General features: G+C 30.7%; 1 protein-coding gene across 1 annotated transcript in view; it reads right to left on the bottom strand.

Annotated features, from left to right (window-relative positions):
- The window catches only part of LOC136984623 (ankyrin repeat and sterile alpha motif domain-containing protein 1B-like), a 42,368-nt gene extending 28,449 nt beyond the window's left edge, over positions 1-13,919 (bottom strand). Inside the window, exons 1-2 of the mRNA XM_067281686.1 lie at positions 13,752-13,919; positions 2,915-3,101 (exon numbers count right to left, since the gene is read on the bottom strand). Coding sequence (XP_067137787.1) covers positions 2,915-3,101; positions 13,752-13,811 — 247 coding nt within the window. The 5' untranslated portion in view covers positions 13,812-13,919. The remainder of the gene's footprint in view (positions 1-2,914; positions 3,102-13,751) is intronic.
- Positions 13,920-14,339: the final 420 nt, after the last annotated feature.

The raw sequence follows: 14,339 nt of genomic DNA, 5'->3' as shown, positions 1-14,339 counted from the left end.
ATAATTCACAAAAGAATTTTTTGTATTTTTCCAAATTAAAACAACAAATTTTATTTTAAAAATAAATCTGTAGTAAATTAAGAAATTATTTTAATATATTTTTCATGATATTGTTGATTGGAATATTAATTAAAATAAAAATTAATTGTTTCACAAACAAAATATTATTCAGCATTTTTGATATTTAAAGAATTTTTATCTTAAAATAAATTAATTGCATAATATTCTAAATTTAAGTTATTGATTCTTAAATTATAAGATGTAGATAAATTAAATATATTTGAAAATGGATAAGGTAAAAATGATTACAAAAGGAAAAAAGGAAAAGAACCTTGAGATATTCAAATAAACTGAAATATAAAGAAAAACTTTAAATGATAACAGTTATATTTAGACTAGCAGGTAGGCCCGGCATTGCTCGGGCAAAAATAGCAATAGCAAAGATTAAGATTATTACATTATAGTCAACCTTACCCATTTTCACAGAATGCAAGAATTGGGTCCCCCTGTTTCCAGACTAATTAGAGAATTTTTAGATGGGTCTAAAAATATGTTTGATTTCTCACAAAAACAAAAAAAACTGCATCTGCATCTTGCACGTTGCATTCTCTTAACAATTCCATTGTTGATGAAAGTGTTAAGCCTTAATCCTGTCCTTCTTCCCCACGGGGAGGAATTTTGAAAAATCCCTTCTTAGTGTGCGTTCTCGTGACGTACCCTAACTGTGTGCCAAATTTAAACTTTCAACTCCTAACCGTTTGGGTTCTGCACTGATTATTATCAACTCATCTCGACTATATATGTAGATTTAAACCATTTTACAAGGAAACTTCAACAGATGATAGCATCTTAAATTATTTAACTATTATTAATTGGGGGAACTGAAGAAAAAGTTTTATCCATAAAATTAAAATAGAATTTACAAAAGCAAACTTCATCTCATTATACTATGAATATAATTAGGATTTGGACCAGTCTCAAAAGAACTTGTTTCCATCATTTTCATTTGCTCTATGTGAAAAAGCCTACAAAATTTTGGGCTTCTGTAGGTCTGGAAAAAGAACCAAATTGTTCTATTGGTCCCTGTCTCTGAATCTAAAACACACTCTTAATTTTATTTTGTTGTATTTAACATTTTTTCCTTCAATAAAGTTAAGATCATTCTAATTCACTATTTATTTAAATTATTTAAATGATGATACTGATAAGACATAAATTAACAATAACTTAAAATTCAATATAAGTTCTACAAGTATTTAGGATTCCAACAGGCCAAACTAACAGAACATACACAAATAAAGCAAAGATTAATTAAAGAATACCAAAGTAGGTTAAATGCTATTCTCAGAACACAGTTAAATGCAAAACACACAGTTAAAGCAATAAACATATATGTCATCCAAGTACTCGCTTATTCTTTCGGAGTTATACATTGGACTCGCACAGATCTCGAGCAACTCCAAAGGAAAACAAGAACAACACTTACTAAGCATAAACAACATCATTCTAAATCTGCCATAGAAAGATTAACCTTTCCACGTAAAGAAGACAAACGTGGCCTGGTTGACATAGTTAACCTTCACTACAAACAAATACAGACACTGCAAGAGTTTTTCTACAGAAAACAAGAAACATCACAGTTACATAAAGCAGTAACTCTAGCAGACTTAAATAGCACACCATTAAATTTACACTCACAACATATAAAAAGCATAGACACCATTAAGCAATTGTGGGTTCAAAAGGTATCCCTACAACCTGGCCCAGGATTTTGTTGACAAAGCTGCACCAAACAGCTGATTAGCTCAGGGATGCCTCTTTGAGGAGATGGAAGGGTTTATGATTGCCATAATAATCAGATCATAAATACTAAAAACTGTGGAAAACACATATTCAAAGATACAACACACAAATGACATATGCAGAAAATGTCACATCATGACAGAAACTATACAACATATCACTTCTGATTGCAAACTCTTGGCACAAACAGACTATTTACATAGACATAATCGAGCAGCAAATATAATACACCAAGTGCTAGCAAAGAAACACAAATTAGACATCCACAAACCGTACTAGAAATACATTCCACAGATGGTATTGGAAAATAACACGCACAAAATGTACTATGACAGAGCCATAATCACAGACAAAACAATTTACCATAAAAGACCAGACATGACACTCACTGACAAACACAATAAAATCACATACATTATAGACATATCCATTCCAAATACTCAATGTACAAAACACAGGCACTGAAAAAATCAGCAAATATACAGAATTTGCCCAGGAAATAAGGCATCTGTGGAGGATGGAGAGCGTGCTTATTGTATCTGTTGTTCTCTCCTCTACAGGTGTCATACTACACACATTACACAAAAGCTTGAAAACATTAGTTGAATAGTAACACATACATCACACTACAGAAGGCCACTATATTGAATATTTTTAGGAAATTCCTGAATACAGACATACGCACTGACACACTTATTTAATTTTTGTTTTGTTTTGGTTGCTGTGCCTTGACTCTGGTCCAACACAGTACACAGCAACCGATGTCAACCGAATATAACCCACTAAACCCAACATAATATAATATTGATATTGATAAGATATACTATGAATATATATAAAACCTAAACAATCACTTCACAACAGAATTAACTGTAGGGAAGAAAACAGTTATTTGGGAATATTTGCAATAAAATTTTCAATTTATATATTCAAAAAATATAGTAAATTTATTTAGAAAAATATGTAAAACTATAGTATATCAAATAAAACATCAAGAAAATATTTAATTTTAAATTTCTCAATTATGTTATAAAATCAAAAATCAAGTAATTTTAGCCCAATTTCTTGATAAAAAGTATTTTTATATTTAAGTATAAAACTGTATTCTTACCATTAAGAACAGCTAATATTAAAGGTGTATATCCTGTATCATCTTCATGGCAATTGATATTAACATGGTTGATCTTCTCCTTCCATCGTAAATCCAATAATCTATTGCGATCTCTTTCCAAGACTTCCCGATCTTTCCGGCTTTTTGCATTGGAACTATCATGTCTTCGGGATGGAATTAAAAGTTTCTATAAAATAAAAAAAATTCAAATATATAAATACAGAATTTTCAAATATGCATATGCAATTAAAACTTCAATTTGTAATAATTTTTCCGTTTTTTTAAGCATTAGAAACCTTTACATATTATTTAATAAGAAATTAGAACTATAGTGTATTGCCCCTGTACATCATACTTTTCCTTTAACAAGAGTCGTGCCGGTCATCTATTAATTATTTTCAGGGGAAAAGTTTTGAATTAAAATAACCTGACCTTTAGTTTGTATCGGAAGTTTGTATATAGTAAATCGGGGCCTTCTGTTCCTAAGGTTTTCATATCTGGTTTCCTCTTTAATCTATCTAACTCCATTCTCGGGCTTAAGAAAGGACAGACAGACGTCAGTGGGAATTTATAGGTTCGAATGAATGACATTTTACCATAAATAAAGTAAGGTAGGGAGAGGGGTATGACAAGTCAGGGGTTGAACTTCAATGCCACCAAATATAGTGCTGATAGCGCAATACACTTCCAGACACTATTATAAACAATATATAATATTTTAAAATTCTTTTTATACTATAGTATAATTAACTTAATACTATGCTTACTAAGATAAATTCCTTTATTTTTTAATAAATGAGAAAACGTTTTTTTTAAACAACGTTTTTCATATTTTAAAGTATACGAGATTTAATTTTACTTCATATTTTATTAAAGTTTAAAATATATTGTTATATTTTAACAAAATATTACGATTCTGAGAATTTTTTAATGATTTATTTTTGAAAATTATACCAATTACAATGTAAATATTGTAGCTTCTGTGTACTTTATACTTTAGGCAAGAATTTAAAACATTTCATCAAAATATACAATAGAAGAAATAATACATCTATACCTCTCGGATATAATTACGGCGACATTTTTAAAAATATTTTATATAAATAATATGAATTAAAAAGCGCAAAAATTCTTATTGGGATAAAACAACGATACGCGTATAAGATTTTAAATATATAAAAATACAATTTATATTATTTACAAAAGTCGTATAACGAAAAGACGAAATAGAAGACTGATTTAGCGAAGAACAAGTAGCGGGCCACCGACAATTACTGGTTAATTGTATGTAGACTTTGTAGACTCGACCTTTGTTTAAATTGACCAAAATATATATATTTGTATGAGACACTAAAGTAAATAATGATTTTTCAACAGAGACGATCCGTCATAAGATCAGCAACATCCGCGCGACACGTTAAGATATGGAAGATATAATATCCCATCTTAATTACATAATAAAGAGTAGTGATAGACTCAGAGAGGTTTATTATTACTTAAGGGATATTGAAAAGCTACCAGTCTCTTCTTTTAATTATCCTAAATCATTAATTTTGTCTAATCGCTTTGAAAAATACTTTAAATTTTTAAGAAAAGACACTGCCATATTGATTACAAAGCAAATTTTATTATCATAAGCTATACTTTTTATGGCATTCCTATATTTAAAAGTGGAAAAAATATATATGTAACTTATATATAAAGTGGTAAATATGTGTGAGAAGATTCAAGTTATTCGACTCTTATGAGTTAAAACTTTATTTGTAAATTAAACGTAACAAATAAAGAAATGTAACTTAAATATTATAGGATTTTATTAATAATCTACTTCCATTTTTAATGTAATTTAAGACAATTCTTCTAAGAGGAAGGAAGACTTTGGAAGGAAGACTTTTCAGTCTTCCTTCCTCTTAGAAGAATTGTCTTAAATTACATTAAAAATAGAAGTAGATTATTAATAAAATCCTATAATATTTAAGTTACATTTCTTTATTTGTTACGTTTAATTTACAAATAAAGTTTTAACTCATAAGAGTCGAATAACTTGAATCTTTTCACATATATATTCATTCGCTTCCAATAAAGCGAATAAATTACGACAAACAATAAGCAGCTGTTTTATTTCAATCGTTGGTAAAATAACCTTAAAAATACATCGGTAAGTTCATATTTAGGCCATTCATATACAGTATATAGGCTATGTACACGTACGTATAGCCTACGTAGGAGGGAGAGCCTCAGAGCGATGCCAATCGAATGATTTACATCGCTTCAGGCTCTCAGCTTGATTTTTTTAAATAATTTTTTTACCTTCAGGAAAGTGTAATGCAATAACTTCTATTACACAAAAGCAATATTGCTCAACTTTAAACGTATCTATCTTCAACGCAAGTCGTGCTGACTTTTCGACCTTTGAATTTGATGTAACTAGTGTAATAAATAGGATTTCGTCATTGATACGTGCTACCTCCACATCATTACGATCAGCGTATAATATTTAAATAACGGAATTTTAATTAATATTTCTAGTAATTACGTATGATCATTTAAACCGGCTTAATTTCGAAACAGATTAATAAATAAATATGGAGGAATTTTTTTAAAAAATACTGCTCTTTATGCAACTGATAACTATATTCATTCTTCCTGTAAATAACTCGTACATCTTGTGCAATGAATCGTCATATAACTCATTAAATATTTTAAAATCATGATTCATCTCATTACTTCCTCATTATTATAATATTTAGTAAGCTACTTATCTACTATAAAACTGAAAGTTTTACTATCCGAAGGTAGTAGTGCGTACAGTACATCTTTAATTGCACGTAATTCGATAAAATAGGGATGGAGCTTGCATATATAGTTCTATAATAAATAAAACAGTACAAATATAGAACAGACAATATGTAGATTTATATTAACTAACTCACTAAAAGTGCAGCCTTGACGAATTATATTAAATCTTTCAGTTTTATCTCTTATTCTGTTTAAAATAAATTCAAAACTTATCTACAAGTAAAATAGTTTTCAGAACTGCTTTGACAAGTGGTATGACGCTTCTGCCAGCATCCACACACCACTTGCGCCAGGTGTAAGAATTTCTGTGTCAAATAAAACCCGTGCCAAAAGTTCGACCCTTTAAAATGAAAATTACGATCATAAATTTAACTAGAACATATAAAACTTTTATTAATATTTTGAACTGTAAAACGTGTATCGTATTGTATATTATCGTTTTTACGAAAAAGAATACTTTCCGAATTTCAATTTTTTTTCCTTTAAAACGAGTTTAAAGAATTTTTAACAGTTATTTTTTTTTTCTTTATTGTTTGATTGATTGATGAGATAAGGCAAGCGCAACACGTGGGCGATCTGCCAAGAGGAGTGCCTCCTCGAAGTACAATGAAAAATTGGCCCCTATTTGTGTGTTAGACACGTGAGAAAAACCGGAGAAATTTCACGTGTCCAGCCTGTGAGCCCGCTACCAACTACAAATGTTTAGTGGTTTTATCCACTCCACCACTGCTGGGAACTCTTGTTTGAACACGTGAATATTTTCTAAAAATAAGAAAACAAGAAGATAAAAAGTTTTTTTTTTTAATTTACAATAGCGATGATAAAATTCCTAAGCTTATCAATATTATCGAATCGGAATAGATCGAATTACAATATCTAATTTCAGATTTCTATTGATAAGTATTATGTAGAATTTATGGATTATTTACATGGATCATACAATGTAACACCGGGGCTATCTGCCAAGGGAGTGTGTGTGTTTCCTGAGAAGAGTTTTTATGGGAAATTGCACGTGAAGAGAAAACCTTGAAAACACGTGGTCAGCACGCTGATCAGAGCTCGAAACTAAACTATTAGCGTTTTATCCTTTAGGTCACTGGTGATCTTATTTGATTGTTTTATAACATTGGCAAATACCAGAAAAAATTTTAATATTTTTTTGGAATATAACCTTCGATACTATTGAACTTATAATTGTATATTATAAGTGTATATTATAAAAGATAATATTCTTTTATAATATGCACTAGACCACAATAAAATTCGCTGCCTTTTTTAATAATTTCTTTACATACATTGCAAAGTTCAATTCAGTTTTAAGATTTATTTTCCTGTTTATCTTCGTTTCGTTTTGAAATTACGAAAGAAAGAAAACGATTATAGGTTATAGAAACTTTGAATTTCTCACGCGATATGTCCAATTTCTTATATTGTTTTATAACAATCAAAACATTAGAGGAAACACCGAACAAAAGAAATTCGAATATTTATTTATTTATTACAGTAAAAACTGTTCAAAAAGGTAACCTGCCAAACTGGAAAAATATTCGGTACAGCGGGAGTCCGGTTTACACAGGTTTTACTGTATTTACAACTGTATAAAGATACGAGTCACATTAATAAATCAAATAATTAAAATTATTGTTTTATTTAATTTCTACTCTAGAAAAGTGCAGACAGAACTGTAATTTCCACATAAAAATAAACACTTGTTATTGTTGTCTACGTCGGCAATTTTAAAATATTTTTATCAGATATGTCATTGAACCATCATTAAGTTAACTATACGTTATACTTTTAATTAAAATATTTTCTTTTGAACCGAGTTATGTTAAAGACTAATTGAAAGTTAAACGACACATTAATTGAAGTTGACGGTTTATATTGAAGTAAAACAAAATGGCAGTCGCAGACGCGACGAAGAAAAAAAAAATGGGAATTTTCATAACCTTCATCAAGTCATATGAATTTTATTGAAGGACATTCTCTTTAATATTGAGGGCGTAATTATATTTAATCGTTTCCTATAGAATATGTACATTTTGTATAGCAATGAAAATTACTAAATTTGTCGGGTATAATGTATCCAATATTAAAATCAAACTAAACTAACGTAGATCTTATAAATTGTAAGCTTTTTTTGCAATAATAACTTAATTAGATAACAGAGATTACATATCTAAATAAATAAATAAACAGTCAGCTTCATTAGAAGATCCTACCAGTGACCGAGTGGTAAAACTACAGTACTTAAGAATAGAATCAACACTGTAGACGTATAAATTACCCCTGTCGTTCGTCCGTCCGTCCTTCTTTAATCCCGAGAACGGAGTTAGATACATAAAACTCCATGCCGGATATAGAAAGCTTAGGGCAGAAGGTCCCGACTGACTATACAAGAACTTCCGGTTTGTACCGGAAGTTACGTTATTTAAATTCAAAAATGTTTCCCATGAAAGGAGTTAGATGGTCGGCATGATTCCATTGCTAACGGGAAAATATGATATACAGGGGCAAACCACTACTAATTTGAAGTGGAGAGCATATACTTGATTAAAGATTGCAGCCCGGTATTGTGACGACGACGTCACAATAAATAATTACTCGTTGTTGCGTAAATTAGAGTTGAAAATATGAACAAAAAACAAAATTTAAAATATTTTCAGTTTTGTTTTCAGTCGGGTTTTCTGTCAAACTAAAATTAAAAGTCGGGAATTGTCCCATTTTCACTTTCAGTTTGGTATTCTCAGGTAATGCGGAACCTATGAAACTGCGGATAAACTATTAAAGCCTTAATATATTTCTTTTACTAATCACTTAAATACGTTAAAGATACGCGGGTTATTGCACTCGACAAATGAAATAAACCCACTTAATCTTCAAAATCTCATTCGAAGCTTAATAGTTTATATCAATGGGTATTTAAATACAAATTCTGTACTCACAAAACCCAGCGTTATTTGGGGTTTTTGGGTGCAGATAGGCTATTAAACATTCTAAAATACGTAGGGCCAAATTAACTAGCAGAACTGCAGTTACAAAAACCAAAATATAGAAGTCGCTATTATGTCCACACGTGATACTAATTTGCTTCTGTTTACTTCTAGATACTTAGAGACAAAATTTTCGGTCGATGATGGGGGAAAAAAATGGTGGAAAAGGCTGGATCCTCCAAAAATATCCTTTTCATATTAACAATGTAGGATACTGTAGCATTAATCTAAACAAGGGGCGTAGCAATTGAGTGTTTTAGACGAGGAAGTAAAATGGGTATAGTCAAGGTTAACGAATGTTATTTTCAACGGGATTAGGATTAAAAATTCTAAAATAGTGCGAATCGGCAATTAGAAAATTTAAAATATATAATCTTTTAATCCTAATTTCACAATGAGTCGAAATTAAGAGCTAAACTCTTTACATTAAAAAATAAATAATACAGAATGTTAGAAAAAAAAACACAAAATTTGTTAGGAAGTTAAAAATATCTAAAAGATACTTCAAAACACTGCATCCTTGTATCAAGTTTGAGTTATTTTCATATAGTCAAGCTTCAAATAAAGATTGAAACGATAGCGATTTTCATATCCCGTTCTCTTCCTGTATTATTTTGTTGATTCCTAACTATTCTTGTGAAAATTACAACTGAGATTTAAATACTTACACCATCATAATTAGCGCTTAATTGCATCTACAATTTAAATACAGATACTACGTAAGTTATAGAAGAAGGTTCATTTCTTATCAGGTCAATATAAAGCAGTCTAAATCAATCACTAAAAGCGTCATGGCTATAATTAACTCTTCCATATTCAGGGTTTTCTGGACTTTTATCAATCGATATGTTACCAAATTTGATAGGTATGTCATCCAAAGCATAAAGAGAAGAATTCCGCGAGAAATTTAACTATAAATTCTGTCTCTCAACTTCCAGAGCAATAAATTTAAAGAAATCTTACATGTTTATCTACTTTCTGGTAATATGAAGTACACATTCAAACATCCCTATTGTTAACTCATGCAGAACGTTCGTTCACTTTATCCAATGGGGCCTTAACTGAAAAGTTCTTTTATCTATTGAATAACTTGTACAATGTAGTAGCAGATCGTAAGTTTCGCATTACCCACGCAATTTCTATCCCCAAAAACAATGACAGTATCAACGTATCAACTTAATAGAGAAGGAACACAATAGTTCTTCGAATTGTAAATAGAACCTTTTACATGCGATGCTTCAGTTCACTAAGTACAACAAAAAAAGTTAACCTTTATCCTCAGATCTTGTCTGTATTTTACGTTTCGTCTGATGCAGCGCTATATTTCCCCTATTGGCGAATTTCGAAAGTAAAAATTCTTGAAGAGGGAATGTTTAATTATGGTCAACTCATATTTTGCAGGTTTCCGTTTTGAACAGGTTTTGTTTTTAAATATAGAGAAAATCGCTCCACCCAGAAAAACTTTCTTGTTTAGACTGATTTCCGTTTTACTCAGGTTCCGTTTTGGACAGGTTTCACTGCGAACTCTGAACAATCTTTGACATTCTCCATCGAACGATTGTGATGGTGATTATTAGTATTTTAAGTAAGGTGGAGGACACCATTATGGTCACCTATCATCTAGACTCGAAGTCAGGGGTGGTGAACCTATGACACGTAGGAAAAATCACCTGGCAGGTAATGTATTATCATATGATTTCGATTTATCATTTGATCATTGGATTTTTAAAGGTTCTCTAGACGATGGCTTAGTCATTTCTTGGGGAAAACATTGGTCAAAGTAATAGTCCAAACTTGGTGCGCCTTAATTAGCTAACTACCTTAGAACGAATTGGAATGATGAAAGAAAGCAACGTAACACATGGCGATTTTCCAAGAAGAGGGTGCCTACAGGGAGAGCTTTACGGGAAATTAGCCCTTATTTAGGTATTAGACATATGAAAAACACATTGCTCAGGAACGAACTCAAGACCAACTGGCGTGCATTTATTGAGACGAAATCGAGCTGGGGAGGATGTCAGGAGAGTGTTGATTAATGCTAACGCAGGGGAAGGGAAGGTCATCCGAGTGTTTGTGCATACAAAATAATTCATTTATTTTGGAATATTCTGTTGTTAATTGACATTTATTGCACAAATGGGAAAAGGGAGGCAATGGTGATGACAGAAGGGGTTGGGAGTAAACAATGAAGCAAACTCTGTCGTCGCAATGTCACGTCGCCTAATTGTATTCGCACCGCCACCGGTGGGCAATATTTTAAGTGAATCAGAAGTGTTATCATCTACTTTTTTCGGTCATTTTTTAAAATTTCAATATCTATTTTTGTGTATCTAGTATAGAAACACCTCTTAATTTCAGATTATGTGTTGCTACACAAGTGACTCGAGACAAATTACCCAAAAATGAAGAACTGGGTAATAAAATGAACTAATGACGATAATACAATTATTTAAATTTTTTATACTATAGAATTTAAGATCATAGTAACATGGCATTTGATAAAGTATGCAATCGAATAAATTTTCTTATTTATACTACAGTTTATAGAACACTACACTTATCGTATCTTTCTGAGGAATAAACTGGATAATATAATCCAGCTTTTCATTACGAATATATAGAAAGATATATTCATTTCAACGTGATTGTGCATTAATGTGTGGTAAAATAATAAAATTCATCATCACAAATGGAGAGCGGTACAAATTAGTCATTCAATGAATAGTTCACTTAAGAAGGTCGTCACGTTACGCTTAAAATCAGTATTCGATACATGAATATTGCAGACTATTTTGCTTTAAAACGTGTAATATAGGTTAAGAGTTTGCATTTACATTAAAGAAGTAACCTTATTTGATAAAATAGACCACAAAACGTTAATTTTTACGTTGCTTACGTTCAGTTCGAATAATATTTTGCGAAGAATTTGAAATTCCTTAATAATATTCTTAAATTACATGAAAGATTATCAATTTAAAAATTGTTAGAACTTGCAAAATAAGCTCCAAACAAAGGTCATTTATTTTTCTTTAAATCTTCCCTCAGCGGCTGCTGTTTACAGGTTTGACTAGGTATTAATATATTGTTTACGTTCAATAATTTTTATCGTCAATAAATTAATATTTATGTTTAATAGAGAAAAGAATGCATTTAGAATTTATTAAGATAAGTTAGGAATTTCGTTCGTTTTCTTAAAGTGACAACGTAGAAAATGAACTCAGCAAAAATATGTTTAGAGTAACAGACATTTGTTGGACTTCGGTACTCGGTAATTAACACGCTATAGTCCAGGTTAAATGATTCGAAAGTAAAGTCATAGATGATGATAATACAAAGGAATGAAAGATAATAAAATAAACATTCTCTTCTATCATTGCAAAGTATTCGGAACTATTTATAATTACAACAGTGAATAATCAAAAAATTTTAATCAGTGTAGGAATTTTTCCAAAGAAAACAAGACTTAAAAGTACTTTTTTCTTATATAAGACACGAGATTAAATGTTGAATACCGTAACTAATATGCTTAATTAAATTCTGAAATACCTTCAAAAATGATATCATTTTTTTTAAAAATACGTACAGATATAGTTCTTACGTGCAGCTGTTTGACGATAACACCTTAATGTATACAGTACGTGCGTGTGTACTGATTAAAGTTTAAAAACTGTATGTTGAAATATCCGTTAATCATCTTAGTATCAAACAGTTCTATACGTTTCATTATCAGAAATAAAGTTTAATTAATATACATCGATATATATATACTGTACTGACTTATTCCGCTAAAAAGGCCTTTTTTCTCCAGGCCAACGAAAAATTCACAATTGGAGGGGGTGTTGGGGAAGGGGTCTCCTCCCAGCACCCGCCCTTGAAAAATTCCTGGAATGTTTCGTCCAGATTCGATCCTAGGCGAGTCCATATTTTCCTTATAAATAATAATTTTCCCTAATTGATAGTATACCATTTTTCACGTTTTGGTTATTAATTAATTAAAATACACCAGTACAATTCTACATTCGACCAAAATTTCTACGTGGGCTGAAATGACTCATTAAAAAAACAAATCACTACCTTTAGGGAAATCACCGAACAATACGTTAAGTACAGGTGTCAACGATGACACCTTAAAACGAATTCTAATACACTAAACCAGTGTTTCTCAAACTTTTTGGACCGCGACCCCCCTTCTGCACTTGAAAATTTCAAAGAACCCCCGAAGAATTAGTATGTGTCGAAAAACATCCCGGAGGGAGGGGGTTAGGCTCGTATTTAAATATTATTTATATGTGCAATTTATTTAAGTAAAAATTATTTTATATATTTTTTATTTCTATTATTTCTAAACATGAATCCATAGTAAATTTATAAAATATTTGAAAAAATTGATCTGGCATCAATTTTTCAGCGACCCCCCAAATATTTTTCACGACCCCCTTGGGGGTCGCGACCCCCACTTTGAGAATCACTGCACTAAACGATATTATTTGAGTTATTTCTACACCGATCCCTAAAACTTTTATAACTGTATTTTAAGTTATTCGATCCAGAAACCCGATTTTTGATCAGTTTACCTCTCCGGAAAGATCCATTTTCATTCGCGGTTTTAATAGATATTTCTCGACTTACTTCGCAATGTTTATACCATTCTACAATGTAAGTCTTCATTACATTGTTTAAATAACTTGGAAATATTCGATTGAAACAACAACCGGAAATCGTCATTAGATAAGAAGCACGCCCAGCAACAAACTTTTTAAAATATTATTTGCCGCCGATAAGGGGATATACACGTGCATTCTATTCATTAATACGAGTTTCACACCGGAAATTTTATACAGTCGAATGTATAAAATTTCTTCTGTTCTTAGAAAGAATACAATTTATAATAGGAATTCTTTTGATTTCAGAATTCCAGGAAATAAATCTTCGAAATGACTTCACACTGTTATTTGTGTTTATCGGTATAAAACTACTACTACTTTCTATTAAGGCTTATTTAATTAACTATTTAATTTAAATATTTAGTATAATTTAAAACTAACCTGAACTTTTTCGATGTCGTTACACTTGACGAACTTCAACAAGTCTATTTCTTTCCCCATCTCCACGTTGACTCAGTGTTTAGTCAGTACACAATACAACTCATATCTACTACGACACAGTACAACAGCGCCAACTTTCTTTCGTGACTGTAAACTCGATTAGAACTGGTTTCACTCTTAAAAACTGGTTAGCAACAGCCAACCATTTACTTTAGAATGCTGTTTGTAAACTTTTTTCCATTTTATACTTGTTTTTTTTTTATTCGTCGGAAGTTACCTGACCTTTACATTATTTGTGTGAATTTCTTTTTTTACATTAAATTTTATTAATAATAATAATAAAAGTTTTTAATACAGAAGGGAAAACTCCGCTTTCTTTTCATTTAGACGAGAGGAGAAAACTAGGGATTTTTCCCTGTGCCCGGAGAAAAATAAGGGCCCTTATCGGTTTCTATCTATGCCTATAAATTAAATGTTATTTTTATTAACAAAATATAAAATATCTTTATTATGATTGCTATTTATTAATAAAATAAAAACATTCTGTACATTTTCTGTTAAAAATAAACCAGCAACGAGTTGCTCAAC

Source organism: Centruroides vittatus, unplaced genomic scaffold (genome assembly GCF_030686945.1).
Source record: "Centruroides vittatus isolate TY-2023 unplaced genomic scaffold, ASM3068694v2 contig_926, whole genome shotgun sequence".
NCBI lineage: Eukaryota > Metazoa > Arthropoda > Arachnida > Scorpiones > Buthidae > Centruroides > Centruroides vittatus.
The sequence above is the reverse complement of the archived record's forward strand: the minus strand, read 5'-3'. Positions and strand labels throughout refer to the sequence as shown.